This window comes from Lagenorhynchus albirostris, chromosome 1 (assembly GCF_949774975.1).
Source record: "Lagenorhynchus albirostris chromosome 1, mLagAlb1.1, whole genome shotgun sequence".
Lineage (NCBI taxonomy): Eukaryota > Metazoa > Chordata > Mammalia > Artiodactyla > Delphinidae > Lagenorhynchus > Lagenorhynchus albirostris.
The window spans coordinates 173841947-173864967 of record NC_083095.1 but is presented as its reverse complement, the minus strand read 5'-3'; the positions used below and the strand labels follow the sequence as shown (position 1 = coordinate 173864967).

The following is a 23021-nucleotide window of genomic DNA, read 5'->3' as shown; positions in this document are numbered from 1 at the left end:
AGATGCTACTTGGTTAAACTGTTAGGCTCCCACTGTCTCCTCAGTTGTGACCTTTTCCCTGTACCTCACCCTGAAATATAGAATTAGTGGAATATTTCTGTGGCACAGTCCCTGTGCATGACTTCCATTTGTGTAACTAATTGGAAATTAACTTCAATTTAAAAAATTTGCATATGTTCTAACTTATGAATATGCTGAAGAAATACAGTGAATCTATGCATTTTGTGATTGTTTGTAGCCTTCTATTTCCGCCTTCCGTTCTGATCGTAGACATTAGTAATACAATTAGTAAATGAAGTCACGCTTTTTTCTTATAAGGAATGCTGTACTGACACGTGTTTCCATGTCAAGGTGAGGTCTATCCCAGATGACAAAGCTGCTGCTCTGCTGGTGCTGTCCTTCAGTGAAACACCATACTCGCTGCTACCTCTGGGCCTCTGTTCACTTCTCCCTGCCTCAACCCCTCTTCTCCCCAAACTGAAATCCTTGCTAACTTTCTAATCTTGTGCTCAAGGTCAATTCCCACTTCCTCCATAAAGCTAACCGGATTGCCCTTTTCCTAACCTCAGATTATTTATTATTCATTTGCTATGGAGTCTATAGTGTCTATTGCTATAGACACTATTGCTATAGTGTCTGAAGACTGAGTTTCTTAAGACCAGGGACCACGGTATATACTTATTACTCCTGGACCCCCAGAGATGAGTCCAGTGGTATGCACAGAAAAGGGCTAATTAGTATTTTCTGGGTTGACTAAGTTATCCATATAGTCAGGACTCATTCACGCTAGTAATCTGAATATTTATTTTCATGTGGTTTTTTTTTTTAGCAATAAAAATACATTCATTTAGGAAAAAAGAGCTCAATAGATGATTCTGAATGTTTGCTTTATAAATAGCCATTGAATCACTGAATGTCATTACTGAAAGACATAGAAGGTGTCATCTCATCTAACCCCTCATTTTAGTTGGAGAAACAGGGGGAAAATGTGACTTGCCCAAAGTCACAAATCAATTCCCACAGAGCCAGTTAGAGGTTTCACATATTCTTTTTGCCTGTCCAGCTCTTTTCCTACAGTGTCTGCTGGGCAAATATTAGGGAAAAGCACAATCAAAATATCTGTATATGACTTAGATGTGGAAATTCTATGAACGGCCTAAAAAGGAGAAATACTTGAGATAATTTGAAACCATTAAGTTTGGTTTCCAAACCATCTAATTCAAAATTCAGATTAACAGGGAATTCCCTGGTGGTCCAGTGGTTAGGACTCTGCCCTTTCACTGCTGAGGGCCTGGGTTCAATCCCGACCAGGTCCTGGTCGGGATTGAACCCACAGGCTATGAGGTGCGGCCAAAAAAAAATTCACATTAACAATATACATGTCACAGACATAAAAGTAGTATTGTGCCCATCATATTAACAGCCTGTGATCGGAATCTCATTTCCAATCACCATAAACAAAAAGACCTAAATAGCTGTTAAAGCCCCATGTGCAGTAATAGTATGCATTTTATCCAGATAATATTAGGAGAGAGAGAGAGAGATGCCTTAAAGATAAATAACCTTTAATTCATGTTTAATTAACATGAATACTCTAGGGGGATTATTATGAAAACCTTATCAAAACATATTTTTCGCAAAGCATGAAGAACATAAAATGTTCTCTTGGTGAATCACTATAAACAGCAGTAAAAACACTGGCCCGTAACACAGTGATGTCCAAGGGGCCCAATAAAGCAAGTAGGGCTGTCAGCGGTTCTCAATAGCTCTGCATTTTAAATAGTTAAATATGTTTCTTATTGATTTTCAGGTCTCCTGCCTCTCCAGAGACTCAGAGTCAAGTTTCTCTCGCTCTTCCTTTTTCACTGCTCTATGGCACTTTCTCATCCCCTTTCTAATTTATTTCTGACCTACTAAAAGCTGAAGGAAAAGTTAACCGAACTTACTGGAAGTAAACATGAAGTAAGAGCAATCAGGATCTGAGGTAAAGTCTGAGGGGGTCTCCTGGGAAGGAAGTATATGAATGTTCATGCACTGGCTTTATAATGTTTTGCTGGCTGTTCATAAACTTCCCAGGTTAACTTCCCAGAAGTTTGTTGTTAGAAAAGGATGGGTTAGTGATGTAAGGGTGTGGGAAAGGATATTCTATTATAATATCATAACACTGAAATTACATCATGAAGATCCCCAGGTCATGTTTTAAGAAGACTGCAAAGATGCCCAATTTCTGTTGTTCCTGAAGAACTTAGTCTAACTTTATGTAAGTGTTCTAAGAACTGTTATTACCTCGTTCTTTCACAACGTTTCCATTGTAGAACTGATCTCTCCATACTGCATCATCACTTACAACCAGACTGAAAGGTAAGAGAATCAAACAAAGTTATACTGTACTGTACTTCTAGCAAGCTCTCAAGAAGTAACTAAAACTATAAGAAACGATGAGAAATCATGCTATTGGGGGTTTATCTGCTCACTTGACTGACACATTTCTGGAGATAACATGATGCAGTCCTGAAAGTTAGCTTCAAGGGAAGAGGAATTACCTTGCAGCTCTGCTAGTGGGAATTCTGAGATAGTACATAGCCTCACTACACAAAAATTCTCTCACGGAGGAACGAAGCACAGCTCTGCCGTCGCCATTTCTATGGGTAATATGATAAAAAAGATTTTCAGTTATAATTAAGATAACACCAATTTTTATTTAGATGACTAAAAAAAAAAAAAAAGAAGTACCGGGAGTATGGGGTTTTTCCTGAGCCTTTTAATTGGAGCTCCCACTTTTCACCCTGCCTTAAAAAAAAAAACCTAAATATTAGCAGATTTGTGTTAATATTGAGCAGAAAAGCTATTATTCAAGAAAACATGTAGTACCTGTTCATGTAAATTCCAATAAGATGGGCTCTTCCATCCCCGAGCTGATCTGCCCATATCCCAAACTAAAAGGGAAAATTATTCATGTTTATTAACCTTTAAAGTTTTTATTGTAATTTATAATCAAAGTTACCTTGTCAAAATTGAAAATGGAATAGTGCATTTTTAAGATTATAACAATCAACAACCTGAATAAAGGTGAAAATAAAATTCAATCCATAAGACGTAACTGAAATTCATTTAAAAAACATAAATTTAAGACATATAATTAATTTCTTCATCATCTTATAGCTGAGCTCAAGTTTGTTAGGTGTAGAATACTGAGAACTGATCTATTTAATTCCAGAATAGGAACTAGGAATGATTTATTAGTAGAAAATTTGCCTATACTATACACATACAATATAAAATCAGGAGCATACTGTACCTGAAAAAATTGCTTTTGAATGTACATGGTTAACTGTTTCCAAACTTTTCTGTTAAAATTTGTCTGTGGTGGTTCAGCTCCCAGCTGTGCCACTTACTAGTTGTGGAAATTTGTTTGAGTAACTTAATCTCACTGAGACTGACCTTTCACTTCTGTAAAATGGGAAAACCCTTGCCAGATTGTTGTAAGAATGAATGTTAATATACGCAAAATGCCTTGCATTGTGTCCAACACACCAAAGTGCTCAAAAGAGGGTAATTATTATTATTGCCAACAATTACTTGCTAAGTTAAACATCACTCTATTCTCTTAAATTAATCAATTAATCTTTAACTCACAAGAAAGTCACAGCAGTTTCAACAATTGGTTCTGTGTTTCCTCTCCTTTTTTTAAAATCAGATTCCACACAGTGAACTTGCTTCAACGTCTTGCCGTATTTCTAGAAGGTGCCTTCTTAATTGCTTCAGCATGTATAACATCCCCAATTAATCCTGACTTAATTTCTAGCAGTTCTAAAAATGTTCTACAGCTATCCTGGCAAAATTATATTCTATTTGCCCTTCTGAGGCTTTTATATTGACTCACTGTGTGGCCTGACTTTGCCTAAATCTCTTGCCAAAACTCCACTGAATGAATTCTCTAGCGATAATCACAGAAATGTTATAGTGTGCTGCCCCAGTTTTCTCAATTCCATTAGAAAAACTTACACCCTAGCTTTATCACAAGAAATCACATCAGCTAATCTATATATGACACATTCTTTTAGAAACATCTTCTTGAAGTCTCAATACACTAATATTAGAAATTAATGCAAAATAACTTCTTCAATAGGATAGCATTTCTACCAGCTGTTTATATTTGCATAAGGAAGTGATATTGGTGCTACTCTTACCTGGTGGCCCCCATATCTGTGAGCCAATGGAATGGATCCAGGTACTATCTTTTCGCCACTTACAAGCTGGATAAAATCATCTGTTTCTGAGACAGATAAATCAAGGTCCAAAATATCTTCTAGCACTTGCTGAGGCAGGAAAAGAAAAATCTTCTTACAAACTTAAGTAATCCTTTAATAGTTTTTGAGAAAATAAACTTTATAGAAAAAAGAAAATTAAAAGGATAAACTTCTTCCAAAATTACATTAATATTTTCTCAGAAGAGATGTACCATACTTTCTAGGATTATTTATGCTACTTGGGAAAATTAGGTCTATTAGATAGTTCTAAAATTGTTATGGCTTTCTTATTATGCATGGTAAAATAATATTCTTCCTAGTACATATTCTTTAAAGGAACTAGAAAAAAATAAATGTCCTATTGTTATCCCAAATTCATCTATATCATGAGAGAATAATTTAGAATTTGTTATTGGAGCCCCTTTCTAAGAATTTAACTCATTTACCCCTTTTTTCCACAAAAGTGTGTTTTCCTTGTAAGATAACTTTAAAATGAAACTGAGTACTAGGCTCCAGGAATAAGTATCAAAAAGTGACTTCTAAGAATGACATTCTCCAAGTTACAAATTTTAAACACAAAGATAATCATTTATCAATAGATTAACAATTTAACTCTGAAAAAAATATTACTAATTTTTTAGACAAAAGTTGTAGTGAGTTAAGTGTTGTGAAAAAGTAAAGCCTAACCTTTGAAACTGCTACAAGATGTACTCTTGATTTGAAAGGAGTGGGGAAGGCAATTGAGAAAACACAGTTTTTCACTTTACGCACATAATTTTCTTTAACAGGATCAATTGGCAACACAGCTGATAAAAGAAAAAAGACAACCCTTCTTAATGTTCTCATTTGTTGCATATACAGCATTAATCGTCCTTAGAAAGCCTACAGTTGTTTAACAAAATCAACTTAAACTACTACTTTGTTCATACTTTGTTATTTAAAGACTTATTTTCAACCATATCTATTCAATATTCATATATTACAGTATATTAAACTGTCCAAGAAGATGGGAGATGAAAAAAGTTTAAAACAAGACACATACCCTGTCTTCAAAGATTTTCACTTATGGGAGACCAACGGGATGTGCAATTTATTTATAAATAAGAATATATGAATAAAATGAGGTGAGCTGCATTACAGTATCAGAATTACAGTACTGGCCAATCCAGTAGATCCAATCAAAAAAATATTTGACACTTAATCACATTCTTTCTGCCCTTCAGAAAAATCATAATTAATTGAAGGAAACAGATACATACATAAATAACTCTAAACCAGGCAACAGATGTTTTACTAAATGTACAAAACTGCTTCCAATCCCATCAGAAACTTCAAAACATTTGATACGTGCCTGTTCACAGGGCTAGAATTCTAAAAATTGCCTCTAAAGAGATAAACTATGTTTCATGAAGTCCATGCACTAAAGCCCATATACTTTATTTAAAAAGCTGTAGAGAAAAAAAGAGAGCTTTGGGCATGCTTTAGATACTCAGAAAATGTTTACTTTTAAGTACAATTCTTAAAATCTTAATGTTTTCCTAATCCAAACAAATTAAAACAAAAAATAGAAGAGGACAGGTGTATTACTAAAACAAGGGACACAAAAACCTGTGTTTCTGGATAGAGATATTATCAGGATGTCACTGTCACCAAATTTTTACTAAACATAATGGAAATCCAATCAAATTATTTACTAAACATAATGGAAATCCAGTCAAAAACCGTAGTAGGATTTTTTTTTGAAGAAAGAAAGTGTAAATCTGAGAAAACACTTTTTTAAATAACAGAAATGGGAGCTTCTTTATCATTTTAAAAATTGTAAAAATAACTATCCCCAAAAATAATGCTATCCCCAAAATAGATGCAAAAATCAATGGGACTCCATAAAAAGCACAGAAACAGTCCAAAGTAATGTAAGAATTCCCTATATAATGAAAACAATATTTTGAATCAGTGGAGAAAGGTGGCATCATGTCAATTTGTTCTATTGTTTGGAATAACTCCTTTTTTATTCCACACAAGCCTAGGTGAACTAAATGTCAGTTATAATAGAAACGAGAATTCTTATATCTTCTCCATATGAGTAAAAACCAGGCAAACGTGGGTCAGATTTAGCTCTTTACACTTTCCCCTAAGTACATGGTGAATAAGGCAGCATCACGGGGGAACAAATGGGTAGTCAACCAAAAAAGAGATTTTAGTATCCATCAAGAAAACCTGACTATGATTAGGAGTAGATGATCCAATAGTGTATTTTCTTCTCTTTTAGGAGAGCCTCTGTGTGGAAATAGACTAAATTATATAATTAATGCATTATCTTTTATGATGCTCTAAAATTTTAGTAGAGCATGGGCAGTATATAACGTTTCACTAATACTTATTTTTTTGTACTGATTGACTCACATTTTGGCAAGGCAGCTGATCACCTAACACCTGTGATCACTGGCCATGGAACAAAAAAGACTAATTGCTTCAGAGGTACCCAGTCCTCACCCTTGTTACATTTAGCGAACTAATCAGTCATAGACTAAGACCCCAGAGAAAATTCCAAATGCATGTTAACCTGTTATCTTAACATTTCAGAGAAATCGGTAGTAGAAATAAGGGTATTATTTCAAGTCTTCAGAATTCAGTTTGGTCTAAGAATATGAAATGCACAAAAATTGCTCACCTTTCAGTGCAACTCTTCTCTCAATCAATGTTGTTACCAGAGTTACATTGATAATTCATTTATCAGTTATCTAATAACATCAGGATGAGGTGTTTCTATGCAGTACTATGAAACAATATATGGTTATATTTTGTATGTAATCTCTCCTTGGCTGTAAAACCTGGTCCTACCTAATGTTTTGAACAGTATCATCATTATGGAAATAAAATGTCTTCGAGTGTAGCCAATTCTCCAATATCAAAATAACTTTGAAAATGTTTCAACTGTACACTTATTCCATTTTTATCAGTGTGGCTAGCTGTTTCATTTGTATAAGTGCAGTCAAAAAGGCCCAAGCCATTTCTAGACTGTGCACGAGAGGAGTCTGTTCTTTGGCAATTACTTGCACAGCTTAGACAATGTTTTAACTTTCTAGACTCATGCTTGGCCTAGTTGGGTCAAAGGAACTACTTTGTATTCTGCATGTCCTGTTGGTGGGTTATTGTTCATGGGAAGTTTAGCTATACTATAATGGTGGAGGCCTTCACAAATTTCATCTGCCTTCCCCCCTACTTAGCTTTGCCAAATTACATCTTTTTAAGAGCTAGGTTATTGTTTTAATCTGGGTAAACAATTTCTAAATGAAAATGGCATAACAGAATTGTGTAGTGCTCTATCTACCAACTATGTGAGCTTGGGCAAGACACTTAATTCCTCTATGTTTCTCTACCTATAAGAAAAGGGCAAATGAAAATATTCTAAGTCACAGGATTGTTGCAAGTACAAGTGTTTACTGCAACACTCTATTTTGGCCAACTCCACCTGTGGATATTTCTTAATACATAAACCTCGATCAAGATAAGCCACAGGTGCATATTAACAACCTTAATTTGTAAAGCACCTGACATCTTTTATATAATATTCTTTAAAATTAGGGGAAAAAAACCTCAATAAAACTGACATTTTAAAAAAACTTCTTTATTATATGCTTTTATTCAGTTAAAAAATTTTGAAGATAAATGTAAAAATGTGCTCAGCTATACGGGTACTTGCATTCTTTAATGCAAAATGCATGAGTCAGAAGAACAAGAAAAAATATCAGAGAATCACAGTTGCCTGTTTGCTGGTCTATTTTCTCATAAGAGTGAATTTTTTGAGGACAGAGTTAAGTTTCTTCTATTTCTGTATCCCCAATGCTTACACTTTCTCTGACAGGCTTTGTGTGTTTGTACGCATGTACTGAATGATTAATTATATCACTTCTCTTATAAAGACACCCTCTCATTACCATGAGAAGAGTAGATCTGGCCACAGAATTAAGGAAAGGTCTTTCTAACCCTTAACGGGCATTAATCCTGTCCATTCTCCAGTATTCCCTGGGCTGGTTACAAGTAGGTTCAACATTACCAAATATTAAACAACTTCGCACAGCTCAGTACACCCACGAGCGGGACTCACATATCCAGATGTGAGCAAGATTGCCAAACTAGGCCACAATATACCTATAAGGTTTTCAGAGGAGAGCGTCCAGAAGTCGAGAGACGAGGCTAATCTAACTTCTCTTTCACAATAGCCCTGCTCGGGGTTTGACTTGTTACTGTAAAGATGCAAAAGGCTGGCACTTCCTGCAAGGCCAGGTCGCCATAAGGAGCAGACGACGGCGTGGCAGATAACACCCAAGAGAAGCAGCCGCGGAAACTGGAGCCTCCGGATTAGGCAGCACAACAGGAACCCGATGCTTCGCGTCCTACTTCTGCCTAAATACGCAAAAGGAAAGTTCATGATTGTTCGTCGGGCGCCCTGTAGCATTTCTAGATGACAGCCGGTCTAACACGGGTGCATTTTTGCGGAGACTGCTGGAGGCACCGGCTGGGCGGGGTCGGGGGAGGCCGCTGCCCGGAAGGAAGATCACGCTGGTTTCTCCCGAGCCAGCGGCGGGCGGGCGGGGTTACGAGGGAATCTAGCCGCCCCACCGCCGCTCAGCCCCCTGCGGCCGCTCCTCCTCCTCCTCCTCCGGGGCGGGACGCGCCCTCGGGAGAAGCGAGAAGGGGCGGAGCTGGCGAGGCAGAAGCTCTTCCGCTGCCGGACTTCCGGCTCCGGGTCCCGGCAGGAGGGGCCGCCGGGCCAGAGGCGGAGCTGCAGCTCTGCCGCGACTTTCAGACGCGGACCATGGCCTCGTGCTGGTGGCGGTGGCGGCGCGGCTGCTCCTGGAGGCAGGCGGCGCGGAGTCCCGGGCCCGGCTCCCTCGGCCGCGCGGGACTGTCCGGGCTGCGCGCCGCCGCCGCCACCGCTGCAGCCCGCGCGCAGGTGAGGCCGGGAAACGCGCGCCGTAGCTGGGCGCAGAGGTCACCGCACTAATGACAGCGGCGCCGCAGAATGAATGAGGGCAAGCTGCACGGGCGGGGGCTGCGGGGCTGCGCTGGGACGCGACCCAGGGCTGGCGGGGCACCGAGGACGGGACAGAACCGAGGGGTGGGCGCCCCGCGCGGGGCTGCAGAGCTGTGTCCTGGGGACAGGGGAGCGTCTCGGGTGTGGGGAAGGGGCGGTGAGAAGCCAGGTCCCGGGGAAACGCAGGTGTGGCCCAGTGGTCTCCTGGGGTATGCGTAAAGCGTGGAGAGCGTCTGCAGGTGTTTCCTTTCGAGTTACAGCCAGGGCTTCGGGGGCAACAGAACTTAATTGGGATTTTAGAGCAAAAGGTACTCTGAGCGCTCAGAGATACGGAGGGTCCGGGTAGCCTCGGAATAGGCGGAAAAGTCTCGTGGAGAACGCAGGGCTGATGCTTAGAGTGGACCAGAGTTCAGTCCTGCGGTAGTTGTTTCAGAGGGAGGGCACACCTGGACGGGCTGGAAGGAGAAGAGGCCTGAGGATGTCGCAAGTGGAGAAACCTTGATTTTTAAATCGACCTATGACTTCTTGAAGCAGAGTCAGAATCTGAGCACTAACCGTGACTCCCTGACGCTCTCCCCTACTGCCTTTGGACTCCATCTCATTTTTCTCCCTTTCCGGGCAGTTTAGCTCCTGTGTATTGACAAGTTTCTATGGCTGTGTGAGTCCTTTGCCGCACTTTGTAGTGATTAATTCCTGGCGTACCACAGGCTAGGCTCGTACTGGTAAGCATAACCACGCAAGGTCTGTGGACTCACTGTCCTTTTAGAGATTTCTCCGGTCGCATAGTAATTGTATGTGTTCTCCTCTCATCCTCCAGGCTCATTTTTTTTTTTTAAGTTTATTTGAATTTAGGACTCTTCCGTTTCAGTCAGATTTGGTGCACTTCCGTGTCCATCAAAGACCATTTCCCAATATGAAATATGTAGTATTTCTAAATGTCTACTTTGGGATACATATGCATACATAATCACAACTTATCCAAAATAGACATTTGGAGAGAGAATGGCCGCTGGGCTAGTCTATGGATTAGACAGTAAAGAGAGAATATGGGAGAAAGAGTCTGCTGGGATCCATGTCAGTACTGTCCTAGCCAGCCTTCAAATATTTCCAGTACCGCAGATGAGGATGTTATCTGGAGAGATGGATGCACCCACCACTGATGCTACTGATACTTCTTTTCTCTGATGCTCCTTACTTATTTATTTATTTTTAAATTCCATGCCCATTAAACAATTATCTTAGCCACAGAAAGGGTGCTTTCCTGGAGAGAATATGCTGGATGTCTTCCATGTCTGCCTTAATGACCACAAGGAGGAGCCTTGCTGGTAATGCCAGTACCGTGTATTTCTGATTCGTGTCAGTGGTATTTTTCACTGTAAATACATGAGCCTTCTGGTGTCTGCCTCAGGAGGGTGTGTTGTGGCTAGTTCAAGTCCGTTAGGGCCTGATAGTCCTTGGGGACGAAGAGCAACAACAGTAACGCCACGCCCATCTCTCCCAGCACAGCTCCATTTTTCCTGATGTTTGTATGTTCTCTCAACTTCTTCATTGGTAGTGTTCAAACATCTTGGAATAGGACAGAAACCAGTGTGTATATGATTGTAACAAATCACTTGTCAGTATGTCTTGATTCTTACTCAGCATTTTCTCTTTTTTAAAAAAAGTAACTTCATGAGAGGCAAGGTTGGCTTTCAGGGAGAATATGTGATGGAAAGACACAAAATCGGAATTGGGAGATGGTTGTTGCCTGTGCTACCAGTGGCACACCAAGTGGCTCCGGTTACACCACTCCCTTTGAATACTTTCCTGTTCTCCTGAGCACCTCTAACCTCACTTTGGGAAACATTGCCCGAAGGTACTCTTTTTTTTTTTTTGCGGTACGCGGGCCTCTCACTGCTGTGGCCTCTCCCGCTGCGGAGCACAGGCTCCGGATGCGCAGGCTCAGAGGCCATGGCTCACGGGCCCAGCCGCTCCGCGGCATGTGGGATCTTCCCGGACCGGGCCACGAACCCGTGTCCCCTGTATCGGCTCTCAACCACTGCGCCACCAGGGAAGCTCGCCTGAAGGTACTCTTAAAGCGGAAGACAGCTTGGTTGAGTACATACCATATTAAATGTACACAGCTAAGAGCCTTATATATAATCTCTCAATTAATCTTAGCATCTCTGTGAGTAGATATTATCAGAAAGCTGTCTCAAGGTAACTACCGGGAAATGTTGGGATCTGAGCCAAGATCCACCTTCCAGGCTTTCAACAAGCTACATTGTTGCACTGCCCAGTGGTTAAGAGCCTCTGTATTAGCTGTGTAATTTTAACTCTTCACCCCCAAGTTAGAGGTTAGGTCTCAGACTGAATAAGCATCATAATAAATCCTAAATTCGTGTGAATCATTTATGCATGAAGGCTGACAGAAGTAGGTTAAGTGTCATGTAATGGTAAAATGAAAGGATTATCACTTTTTTTCCGTAGGACATTTTAATGCCTGGGGTGTCATAAATGTCCTTACTGGTTTAATGAATATAATGCTATGGTGAAAACAGAACTCAGGACCGCCTTCTTTGGCCACTGCCTGCCTGGCAAAGTCAACCTTTATTGTCATTTTAGTATGTCTAAAGCAGGGTGTGTTCACTAAAGAAAATTCAGAAAATATGAATTTTAAAAGAATAAATCAAAAAACTCCCACGATCCTATTTATTCCAAAATAACTATTTTTAATAGCCTGGTTTATATGCTTCTAAACCCTGTTTTCTGATTTTTTGTGTGTGGGTGTACACATTTTTAGTGGAATCACATAATGCACACAGTGCTGTAGGTGCTTTTTTCTTTTGATATATTGTAAACGTACCCGTATTACCAGTTTTTCAGACTTTTCTGAATTTCAAGTTCCCCGGCTGTATAAGAACAAGTAGTTGTGAGAGTCAGATAGTGTGAAAGCACATTGTAAGGCTTTATTACCTTCGTTTTCTTTTTCTACTGCTAAATCCATCCTTTGTCAAGATATTTTCTTCAAGTATTCTGTAAGAGCCCTTCACACATCAGATTAGTAAATTAGTAATTTTTGAAATGCCTGTGTCCCTGAATTCTTCAAGTTAGCTGCCGTATCTGTGGGTCCCCACTGCTGTGCACAATAATTGTCGGAACTATTTGTTGGCACCACCTCTGAATCCTTTAGAAGTCGTCTCTTGTTGTTCTTGATCTCTCATTAATATTATCAAAATGTGCTGCTGGGCTTGCTTGTTTGTTGACATTACTTTTCAAGAAGTACCATTTCCAAGTATATTCAGGAACAGTGGCTTGAAATAGGCAGTGTTTGTGTAACTGTAAATTTCTTCCTTAACATTGAAATCCTTTCTTTTTCACTGTCTGGGCAGATGCTTTTGGGATCTTGATTATTCTTTGTTTTAAACCAAGTTAAGACTTTAAAAGAGTGTAAACCACACTAGTCCTTACTATTCTCTGCCCACTCTTAGCTAAATGGAAGGGAATTGCAGATCTGGAAAGATAGATGTGAATATGGAGCAGTCTTTGGGGGAAGGGATAGATTATAGATGCTTTTTATTTTCTGCTTTTTTATATTTATATTTTCTGTAATGACGAATATTGCTTTTGTAATAAGGAAAGAAAACTTTGTTATTTTTTTCTAAAGTCTGCAGTCTAAATGGACAACTAAAAGGTTACTTTTATTATAAATTATGGGAGTTTTAATTTATCTAATGTTATAAACAAGTTTTTCACAAATATTCTTACAAGTTTCTTAATACTTTTATTTTATAGATGTCCTATTTTAATCTTGTGAAGAGTTTAACATCTGCCTTTCCAAATATGTATAGTATATCACGGTAAGTTTATAATCCGTATTGCAACTAAAATTATTGGCCATACTGCCAGTAAATTTCTATTCTAAATTGTGATGGGCTAGTCCAACAAATTGGATATGCTGTTTAACTAAGTGCCACAATATCTGCTCTATGTGATCTCTGCCTTTTGAAAAAATGGGAATACAGTTGTCCCTTGGTATGGTGGAGGGGGATTGGTTCTAGCCACGCCCCCACCTCATACCAAAATTGGGGATGCTCAAGTCCTATAATATTTGCATACAACCTACACACATCATCCCATATACTTTATTTTTTTTAAAGGAACATTTATTTATTTATGGCTGCATTGGGTCTTTGTTGCTGTGCGCGGGCTTTCTCTAGTTGCAGCGATCAGGGGGCTACTCTTTGTTGTGGTGCGTGTGCTTCTCATTGCGGTGGCATCTCTTGTTGCGGAGCATGGGCTCTAGGCATGAGGGCTTCAGTAGTTGTGGCACATGGGCTCAGTAGTTGTGGCTCACGGGCTCTAGAGTGCAGGCTCAGTAGTTGTGGCACACAGGCTTAGTTGCTCCGCAGCATGTGAGATCTTCCCGGACCAGGGATCAAACCTGTGTCCCCTGCATTGGCAGGTGGATTCTTAACCACTGCACCACCAGGGAAGTCCCCATCCCATATACTTTAAATTTATTTATTTATTTATTTATTTATTTATTTATATTTTTGGCTGCGTTGGGTCTTTGTTGACGTGTGCTGGCTTTCTCTAGCTGAGGGGAGAGGGGGCTACTCTTTGTTGCAGTGCACGGGCTTCTTATTGTGGTGACTTCTCTTGTTGCGGAGCATAAGCTCTAGGCACAAGGGCTTCAGTAGTTGTGGCACACGGGCTCAGTAGTTGTGGCTCACGGGCTCTAGAGCACAGGCTCGTGGGCTTAGTTGCTCCGCAGCATGTGGGATCTTCCCGGACCAGGGCTCAAACCTGTGTCCCCTGCATTGGCAGGCAGATTGTTAACCACTGTGCCACCAGGGAAGCCCCTCATCCCATATACTTTAAATCATCTCTAGGTGACTTATAATACCTAATACAATGTAAATGCTGTGCAAATTGTTGTAAATACAATGTAAATGCTGTGTAAATAGTTACCAAGCATGGCAAATTCAAATTTTGTTTTTTGAAACTTTCTGGAATTTTATGAGTTTATATATTTATATATATAAATATATATTTTTATATATATAAATATTTTTTTTCCGTTCGAGGTTGGTTGAATCCGCAGATGCGGAACCCATAGGTATGGAGGCCCAACTGTATAAAATTTAAACTCAGAACACAATGAACATGGTTTATATTTCTTTGATTTTGTGGGTTCCCAGGGTCCTGGTTATAAAAATTGATGTATTGTTGAGCAAGATCAGAATTCTGTTATGTTTTTCTAAATTATAATGACCTTTTTATATTCATACTTAATTTCCAGCAAGTATCTGGGCTTAAATTTTCCATCATCATACTCTGCTGTATATATATGCATAGGTCTGTATAATTCTTACTTAAAAGTGAAGTTATCTCAGTAAAGTAACGCTCAGTCTTCCACTGTGTGCATTTCTGCCTCTCCAGGTTCCATCACGTGACGCCAGCAGTGTGCTGCTGTAGTAGAACACGGAGCGGTGAGAAATACACTGATCCTTTTAACCTTGGCTGGAGAGACTTGAAAGGTCTGTACGAGGACATCAGGAAGGTAAGATATTTTTGACGATGCTGTAAAGTAATGTTGATTTCTTAGAATTATGAGCAAACAGTGCAGGTTTTCACATGTGTGCCGTGCTGTTGCAGATTTGATTCCCAAATGTCAGCTTTCAAATGTTTCTTGAGCAACAAGTGTGGGGCATCGTGGAGGATGCAATGCAAGTTACTATCCAGAGGGGGGTGATGGCAGAATTGGGAAACCGAAAAAAAAGGTACAGGCAGCAGGTACACGTCCAAAGAGTCATCTAACCTTTCCTTGCCAAATCCATCCCGTGCTCCAGGCCTGGTGAGGCTATGAAGCCTCCGGTGACTCCTGCTACTGTCTTCCTGTCGGGTTCTGAATATCAGTGCCAGGCTGACCCAAATAGGGCTTTCTTCGCTAAGCATTCTTTTCCCAAAATTTTCAGTGGCCCCAGCCTCACGTGGATTCTCAGATGCTACCCAGAAATGTTCACATGCCCCTGGTCAGCTTCCTTCCCGTTTCAAGGTTCTGCACTTTGCCCCTGCAGCCCCCACCCGACACTCCTGTTTCCACCACTTCCTGTCCAGTGGACCAAGCAGAGGCCGTGAAGGAGGAACTCCCTGAACGCCTGCTCTGGGCCGTTTGCAGCCCACACTGCTGCGTGCCGGCCGCCTCCTCTCCCACCTCAGTGAAGTCAGGGTTCCCTCCTTTCCAGCTTCAACCCTGTACCTCTGGTTAAGTCCCATCCCCTTTGCCTCCTTGGGGCCCTAGGAACTCCTCCTGCAATTCCCTGTTCTCCTGTCTATCTGCAGACTCGCCCCCTTCATTCTCTTTCAGATCCATTTTGGATGCTCCAGTTTCTTCCTGTTTGTCTTTTAAAGGACCATCCCTTGACCCTGTGTCCTCCTACCCCTTCCCTTCCAGTATTCTTGGCCTCTCTCTCTCTTTTGCCCCTTCACCACTGCTCCGCCATCGCACTGTGCCTTCCTTTCCAGCCTCTCCTCTGAAACTGCCTTTGCTTCCCTCCACCAAATCCAGTGGGCACTGCTGGTTTGTATCTTCCCGGGCTCTTTGAACATTGGACACTGTTCCCCACAGCCCCCTCTGTGAAACCCACCTCTTGGCTTCTGCACTCTGCTCGTCCTCCTGACTCTTAGGCCATCCTTCAGTCAGCTTCCTGGGTTCCTCTCTGTCCCCTCCACCCCACCCCTATTAATTGTGCCGTCCCTGGGGTTCTGTCGGCTCCTCTTCTCTCTCTGTCTTCAGTTTACCCATTCCCATGCTTATGAGTCCCACATAATACCTCCAGTCCAGATGGAATTTTCTCTCCTAAACTTTGCTCACTGGGCAGCTCCCTGGAATGTCCGTGACTGTCTCGCACTTGGCAGATCTGAAGCTCTGCCTTTTCCTACAGATTGTTTTTTCTCTTGTTTGTCCTGTTGATTGGAGGCTGCCACCCAGGAACCCGGGGAGGATCCTCGATGCAGCCTCCTCTTCCCCTCCACGCCCTCCTCGTCTCGTCTGCCTCTTGCCTTCAGTCCCCAGCCTTGCTTTCCTCCTCCCGCCCTCAGCCTGAGCCAGAGACGCCCCCGTTGTGCTCCCAGAGCAGCTGCACTTACCTCCACGACAGCAGTCCCCCCGCAATGTTGTTTTCCTTCCCCCATCTAGACTCTGAGCTGCCTGTAGGCAAGGGGCTGTCCTATTTATCTTTGAAACCTCTGCGTTTATTATCGTCCTTGGCACTGAGTCAGTAACTGAGGGAGTGAGTGGCTGGCCTGCTGGACTGTGTTCACTTGAGCCCTGCTGAAGGTCCTTTGGGTCCATTTGTAGCTCCCATTGCTCCCAGGGCATAAGCTCTGGTTCTCTCCAGCAAGTCCCTGAGGGACAGATACAGTAAACACACATGCCCATCACCAGGAAGGCTCTCCCTCCTCTTCAGAAATCAAAATCCTACTTATCCTGTAATCCCCAGTCAAAGCTTATCTCCTCCATGAAATGTTCAGTTTTTCTCGTCCACACTGATCTCTCCATTCTTTGAACTTTAATGCACTTAACGTACGGCATTATTCAAGTTACCACCATATTATTCACTGAATATTTCACATTTTTTAAAATTTTGCTTTCCCAACTCAATTGGAAGCTCCTTGCCATCAGGTAAACCATGTCTTACACTTTCCCTATGAACCTTTGGCTTGTGTGGCTAAGTAACGGCTGAGCCAGACTCTGACCCCTGCTCTTCTTTCTGGCCACATCTTATCTTCCAGCCCCTGATACCCACTGACCTCCTGCTTCATTGGCTCCTACACTCCCCATGTTTGTCCTCTCCCCTCCATCTTCCAAGCTGCAACCAGCCCTGTTTCTTTCTCTCTCCAGCTGTCACTGGCCATCTGGTGCTTTCCTCCCCCAATCTGCTGTCTCTTGGAGTCATGGGGCGGCAGCAGTGCCCACCCCAGCACTGAGGCCCCTGGGGGCGAGCCAGGCATTGCTTGTGGCCCAGCCACACACAGCCAGCTTTATGGCCATACAACATTGGAACCGTTTCCTACTGAGTGTTGAATTTCTCAGTTGAAATGAATACACTAAAATCAAAGTTTTGTGAAAGAAATCCCACTGACTGTGCAGTTATGATGCTGTATTGACACAGAGAAACTTTGTTTCAGGAACTATTCATATCTACAACAGAACTTAAGGATATGTGTGAATACTACTTTGATGGAAAAGGAAAAGCCTTTCGACCAATCATTGTGGTGCTAATGGCCCGAGCCTGTAATATTCATCATAATAACTCCCGGTGAGTTATTTACTTTCTCCCCTTTATTGGTTTTATATTTGGCAAACCTTCCTTCCCAAGGTTACTGTTTAATCTCCTGTTTAAGAAGTAGCATGTATTTGAGAATTCACTTTGTGGTAGTTAGTTTCTAGCTTTGTGTTCCCAAGGTCACCCTGGAGTCTAGTCTGGGCATCTTCCTTTTCCATGCTTTTTAGTATCCGTGGAAGAACAACTTCAGCTGCAAATAAACATTTTGGGAAGAATTTTCAAAGCCACATTGAGTTTTCTCATTCAGAAGTAAAGAATACCAGGATGTATGCATACTTGTAATCATTGTACACACGGGGCCATTAGTCCAAAGGTTGATGGTTATAAAGTCATGAGTTAGGCCTGGATTCTGGGCACCACACCCACTGCAGGGCCTGACTTCCTGTGGCCTTTGGAAACGTGCCAAAGAAAAATCTTCTTAAAAGAAGGCATTTTGACTATCGGTCTTCAACTTCTATGTTTCAAATATGTGTAAATTTTTCAAATATTAAAACAACTGCAATGTTTTAATATTAAAGGAAAACGACAATGGACCCATTGCCATTATTTTTTAGACTCTTTGCCATGTTACTGGAGTGTCTTCATAATTTTTTTTGTTACATCATGTAATCTATTGATATAACCTCCAGTAGACAGTAATAGACTCATACATTTCCCTAGTGTTGAACATTTGCATTGCATTCCCTTTTCTCTGTAGATAGCACTTTAAGGAATGCCTAAGGTTTGCCAGCACTAAATTTAAGGTTGCTGTCAGAACGAGTGTCAGATGTTGCTTCTTAGCACATGCTTGCCTCTGCCCACAGCCGTTTGTGCCCCGCTGCTGTGCCTATCCAGCTCCACGATATGATTCCATGCTCATGGGTGCCTCCCACTTACCCTGAGACTTTCCAAGTGCTCACCGTATAGTTTGAACAAGCAGTGAAATCTCTGGCAGTGACCATTTTCCCATCATCAGGACCACTTTCACCTCACCGGAAGGCAGGGCAGCAGAAATGCTCCCTCTGAACCAAACTTGAAATACCTCTCACGTGGTCTAGAACTGGGTTTCTCAGCTGTGACTCTGCTGACGTTCGGGGCCAGATAATTCTTTGCCGCGGGGACTGTTAGGTGTCTTGTAGGGTGTTTGGCAGCCCCTCCCCTAGTTGATGACGACCAAGAAATTTCTCCAGACATTGCTAGGTGTCCCCGGAGGAGCAGAATCGTCCCTGGTTGAGAACCACTGGTCTAGAGATAGTGTGTGTTTATATTTTTAATTTCTCAGATTAACAGTACGGTTCATCACCCTCACAGAAAACAAGGGAAGGAAAATATTCTGCATTGCTCACCTTAAATCCTGTCAGCTGTTATCCCCAGAGTCAAAGTCTTCAATTTACCTCATTGAAACTGTATAAACTGTTGTTTGCAGAAAAAAATGGGAGACTATATACCCAGAAAAGGCATTGCTGGTTTAAAGAAAAGGAAGTTCAATTCTACCTTCTCCAGGGATGTTCTGGCTACAGCTTAGGGCTTGCTGAAGGCACAGTATGGAGGCATCAGGATGTGAGTCGTGACTGTGGCGTGCATTTGGGTGGTACAGTAGCCTAACGATATTATTCTCCAAGCCCCAGCTTCTTGAGAATACTTACTTCCTAAGGACCCTTTTGGATCAGGCTCTTAATAGGGCAAATATCGAGCTGTTAACTTCCAAGCCACTTAAAGCAAGAGGGGATGGGGAATGGGGGGAGGGCCTGGGCCATTTGTGATTTTGCTTGCTGAAAGAGGTTTAGAGCCATGTGGGGCAAAGGTAAAAGATTCTGGGCAGGACCACGCAGGCCTCTGTTTCTAGCTGATGCCACCAGCAGCCATTCCACTACTTCACCTGCCTGCTTGCTGGTGTTGGCAGAATTGCGAGAGGCCTGCTTCATCATTTGACAGTCACAGTTTAATGGCTCCTCTAAGGCTTATTAGACATCATCGTCTTGCTTCTGAGATGTGTATTAAATAGGTTAACAGTAATCCTGGAGGGGATTTTGGAAAACAGAATAGAACAGATACCTTAAGAAATGGGGGGTGGGGGAACTACCTTCTACTGAGTTTCTCTTTTTCCTGTATTAAGCTTGTCCGTCGTCCATTATGTGTTCCCTGCTAGATCACGTCACTGGGAGTTCTTAACCTGAGGTCCGTGAAAGCTGGGGTGGGGGTGGGGAGGTCTGTGAGCCCCTTAGAATTGTGTGCAGAAATTTTCATATGTTTGCACGCAAAGGTATACATGGCTTATAGCATATTCTTAAAGGGTAATATGGCCCCCAAAACCTTAAGGCTTCATCTTTATTTTTCTTCTGTGCATCCTGATAACTACAGTACCTGGTCAGGTAAGGCAGGATGCATACAACAGATAATCAGACTTGAAAGGTCCAGAAAACAGAGTTGTGGTGGATTCTGAGCCACGCTGCCCAGAACCCCCTTCCCTGAAGGACCCTTTGCCCCAGCTCCTGGGGCAGTGTTGCCGGTGGAGAGCCTTCAGTTCGCAGCCTCTTCAAGGGTTGCCCCGGCTGCAGAGAATCCTCTCGCCTTAGCCAGTCCACGTCCAGGGACTGACAGATGAAGGGCCATTCTAGCTCCAGAGCACACGATGGAGTGGCTGCGGCTCTGGATGGGCCTGCACTGCAGAAACTTCTCCCTCTACCCTATCCTCTTGTCTCCTCCCCTCAGGTGTTGATCCCAAGGGCATTTCTGAGTAGACATTCTGTACTTTAAACGTGAGAGTGCTTTCCCGAGAACCCAACCCTCAACAGAGTGCAGCAAAACCCAACTACCTGTGGGTCAGAACTTACCTTATCAAAGAATCCAAGTCAGAACTGAGCTTTATAAAGAATAGATTCTATGAAATTGCTCTACTTATTGACCACAACACAGTTAGTGTCTCTTCTGAAACAAGCCAAACCTGTCCTACTCAGAGACCTCATTGAAGGCACCTGTTCTTATCATCAGTCTTGACACCGTCAGTTTCTCGTGGAAATCTTCTGGCACTGGAAAGTGGATATCACTGCCAGTGATTAGGATAACAGGCCTACTCAAGCTACATTGGGCACAGATCTGTTGATCTTGACTGTACAAATAGTCAAGTGGCATTGAATCCCACTAGTCTAGTTTACAAAGCCAGACATTTGATTAGATAGAACAGATAAGATGCAGTTTTCACATTAGTAAATAGGTCAAGCTTCCAAATGCGATAAAACTCTTAAATTCAGAGGAAGTAACTTTTGTGATTGTCACAAAGACAAAGGAAACTACAAAAGCTTACTCTAGGGAAACTAACAAAACAGTCATCATCACAGCACCAGCTCACATGAATGATGCCTAGAGTCAGGCCGCTAACGATTCTAGAACCATTCTTGGTTTCTGTGTGTTCTGCATCATTGAGCCAGCTACTGCTGCGGCAGCTTATGGGTTAGGAAGGTTGGTGCCACGAGAAATATTTTTGTCTTTAACCTAGGAGATGGCACTCTTGATGTGTCCATACTCAATTAAAATGGATCTTGATGTAAAGTCTGTGATAAGGGATACCTGCTGAGGTAGAGGAGGCTTTGATAACCAGGTGGTTGTCCATTTCATGGGTGAGGTCAGGCCCAAGCCTAAGGGGAACATCATTGAGAGCAAGGCGGCTATGGGGCTTTGAACATGGTGTGTGCTCACTCGTTGGCTCCCACCACCCAGGGGGAGGCTGATTCTATCACTGAAGGAATCAACGTCTACACGTTCATCAGCTGTGCTCAATTTAAAAAACCCAAATGCTGCATTATTCTTTTGCACCCTGGATCCTGTGGAGAAAGCCAGCCTGGATAAGCTGCAGGTCTGAGATATCATCATGGAGTCACTCTCCACATGTCCAGGGCTTCCAAAATGCAGTGTTTCTTCAGTGGCAAGAAAATAACCAGGAGCATGAATCCTGCATCATTTACGATGCAACTTTGCAGACATCTGTTTTTATCTGGATATAAATCTGAAAGATTCAGGAGCTGCTGCTCTTGAATGTCAGTTAATTTTTCTTGATACTAAAACTGCTGATGGATTCATTACCGTTAGGATCAAGCTTAAAACCGCTCTTCCCTCCAAAGAAAGGCAGTCTCCACTGTAGTCTGGTGTGCTTGTTTGGGTTTTCAAAGGTGAATGGCCAGTGACCAAGGAAAATGACGTGCTAAGCAAGTTGGAGCTCACAGGTATCCCTCCTGAACTCTGCTGTCCCTTAGAAGGAAGGCACCTTTGATGTTCATGCATCAGTGTGCCAGTAAGGAATACAGGGAAAGGGAACAAGACCGCAGTGGCGGGGGCAGAGGCCAGGGAACAGAAATACTGGGCCGAGGATGAGAAGCGAGAGTGAGGGGTGGGCAGGAACGCCTTCCGTCCCCCGCGTTCAACCTGGATGCCGCTGCGGAAGGGGAGACACTTCAAGGTCGTGTCAGTAATGTGGAGAAACAAGATTTTAGACAGATGAAGTAAAATCAAGTAATTGTAAGAATCAGATCACTGAAAAGGAAACATTTGCGCATCAGCAGAAGAGGATGGTGAAAGTAAGAAACTGTGTTAGGCTGAAAAATGGCCCCACAAAAGTATGCACGTCCTAATCCTTGGGACCTGTAAGTGTTACATCATATGGCAAGAAAAGGGTCTTTGCAGATGTGCTTAAGTTAAGGATCTTGAAATGGGGGTGTCATCCTGGATTATCTGATGGGCCGGAAATGCAGTCATTTGTATCCCTAAAGAGGGAGGCAGAGGGAGATTGCCGTAACAGAAGAGAAGGCCGTGTGAAGCTGGAGGGGAGAGACTTGAAGGTGGCTGCTTCAAGCTTGTGGCCACAAGCTAAGGCCCTCCAGCAGCCAGCACAACTGGAAGGAGCGAGGAAAGGATTCTCTCCTTGAGACTCTGCAGGAAGCCTGGCCTTGCCGATACCTCCATCTCAGTTCAGGGAAAATGCTTTTGGACTTGTGGTCTCCAGAACTGTGGCAGAATTTCTACTGATTTAAACCACCAAGTTTGTGGTGTTTTGTCACCGGGCCACAGGAAACTGGGACAGACCCCATCGTTCACATCATATCGCACGAGTGTGGAGAGTGTGCCTGCTGGGACTTTTCTCTCCCTCTGCAGGTACCGCTTCCGGATGCACCAGATCTGGCAGCGCAGACCCGGGGGGAGCTGAACACTTTCCACAGTGTCAGTAGTTGAGGGACCCAAACTTGTAGCAAGTCAGCTCAGTGGCAGATAAAGATAGAATCTTAAGTGACGTGGATATATTGTTCAGCATACTGAAAACTTGTGTACTTTATCAGGTAACAACTAGGAGATGCAGTTCACATCCTGAAGAATTTTAGAGACAGACAGAGAGAGACTTTGTTTGCATTTTAACTAGAGAGTTCTTCAGTA

General features: G+C 42.4%; 2 protein-coding genes across 14 annotated transcripts in view; one reads left to right on the top strand and one right to left on the bottom strand.

Annotated features, from left to right (window-relative positions):
* Nucleotides 1-8894, bottom strand: part of LOC132526410 (protein adenylyltransferase SelO-like) — a 28165-nt gene extending 19271 nt beyond the window's left edge. The window contains exons 1-7 of one of the 3 annotated variants that reach the window (XM_060160686.1): nt 8403-8893; nt 4938-5056; nt 4191-4319; nt 2872-2936; nt 2734-2790; nt 2544-2642; nt 2287-2354 (exon numbers count right to left, since the gene is read on the bottom strand). In XM_060160686.1, coding sequence (XP_060016669.1) covers nt 2287-2354; nt 2544-2642; nt 2734-2790; nt 2872-2936; nt 4191-4319; nt 4938-5056; nt 8403-8709 — 844 coding nt within the window. In that variant the 5' untranslated portion in view covers nt 8710-8893. Of the gene's footprint in view, nt 1-2286; nt 2355-2543; nt 2643-2733; nt 2791-2871; nt 2937-4190; nt 4320-4937; nt 5057-8402 lie in introns of all 3 variants that reach the window. The other 2 variants (XM_060160696.1, XM_060160706.1) reach the window with 2 other exon arrangements.
* Nucleotides 8895-9006: 112 nt separating this feature from the next.
* Nucleotides 9007-23021, top strand: part of PDSS1 (decaprenyl diphosphate synthase subunit 1) — a 59655-nt gene continuing 45640 nt past the window's right edge. For 10 of the 11 annotated variants that reach the window (XR_009542542.1, XR_009542545.1, XR_009542551.1 and 7 more), the window contains exons 1-4: nt 9007-9207; nt 13063-13127; nt 14713-14833; nt 17464-17594. Coding sequence is in view for 7 of the 11 variants with exons in the window: in XM_060160629.1 (XP_060016612.1) it covers nt 9070-9207; nt 13063-13127; nt 14713-14833; nt 17464-17594 (455 nt within the window). In the remaining 4 variants the exon portion in view is untranslated. Of the gene's footprint in view, nt 9208-12936; nt 12962-13062; nt 13128-14712; nt 14834-17463; nt 17595-23021 lie in introns of those variants that run through there. The other variant, XM_060160595.1, reaches the window with a different exon arrangement.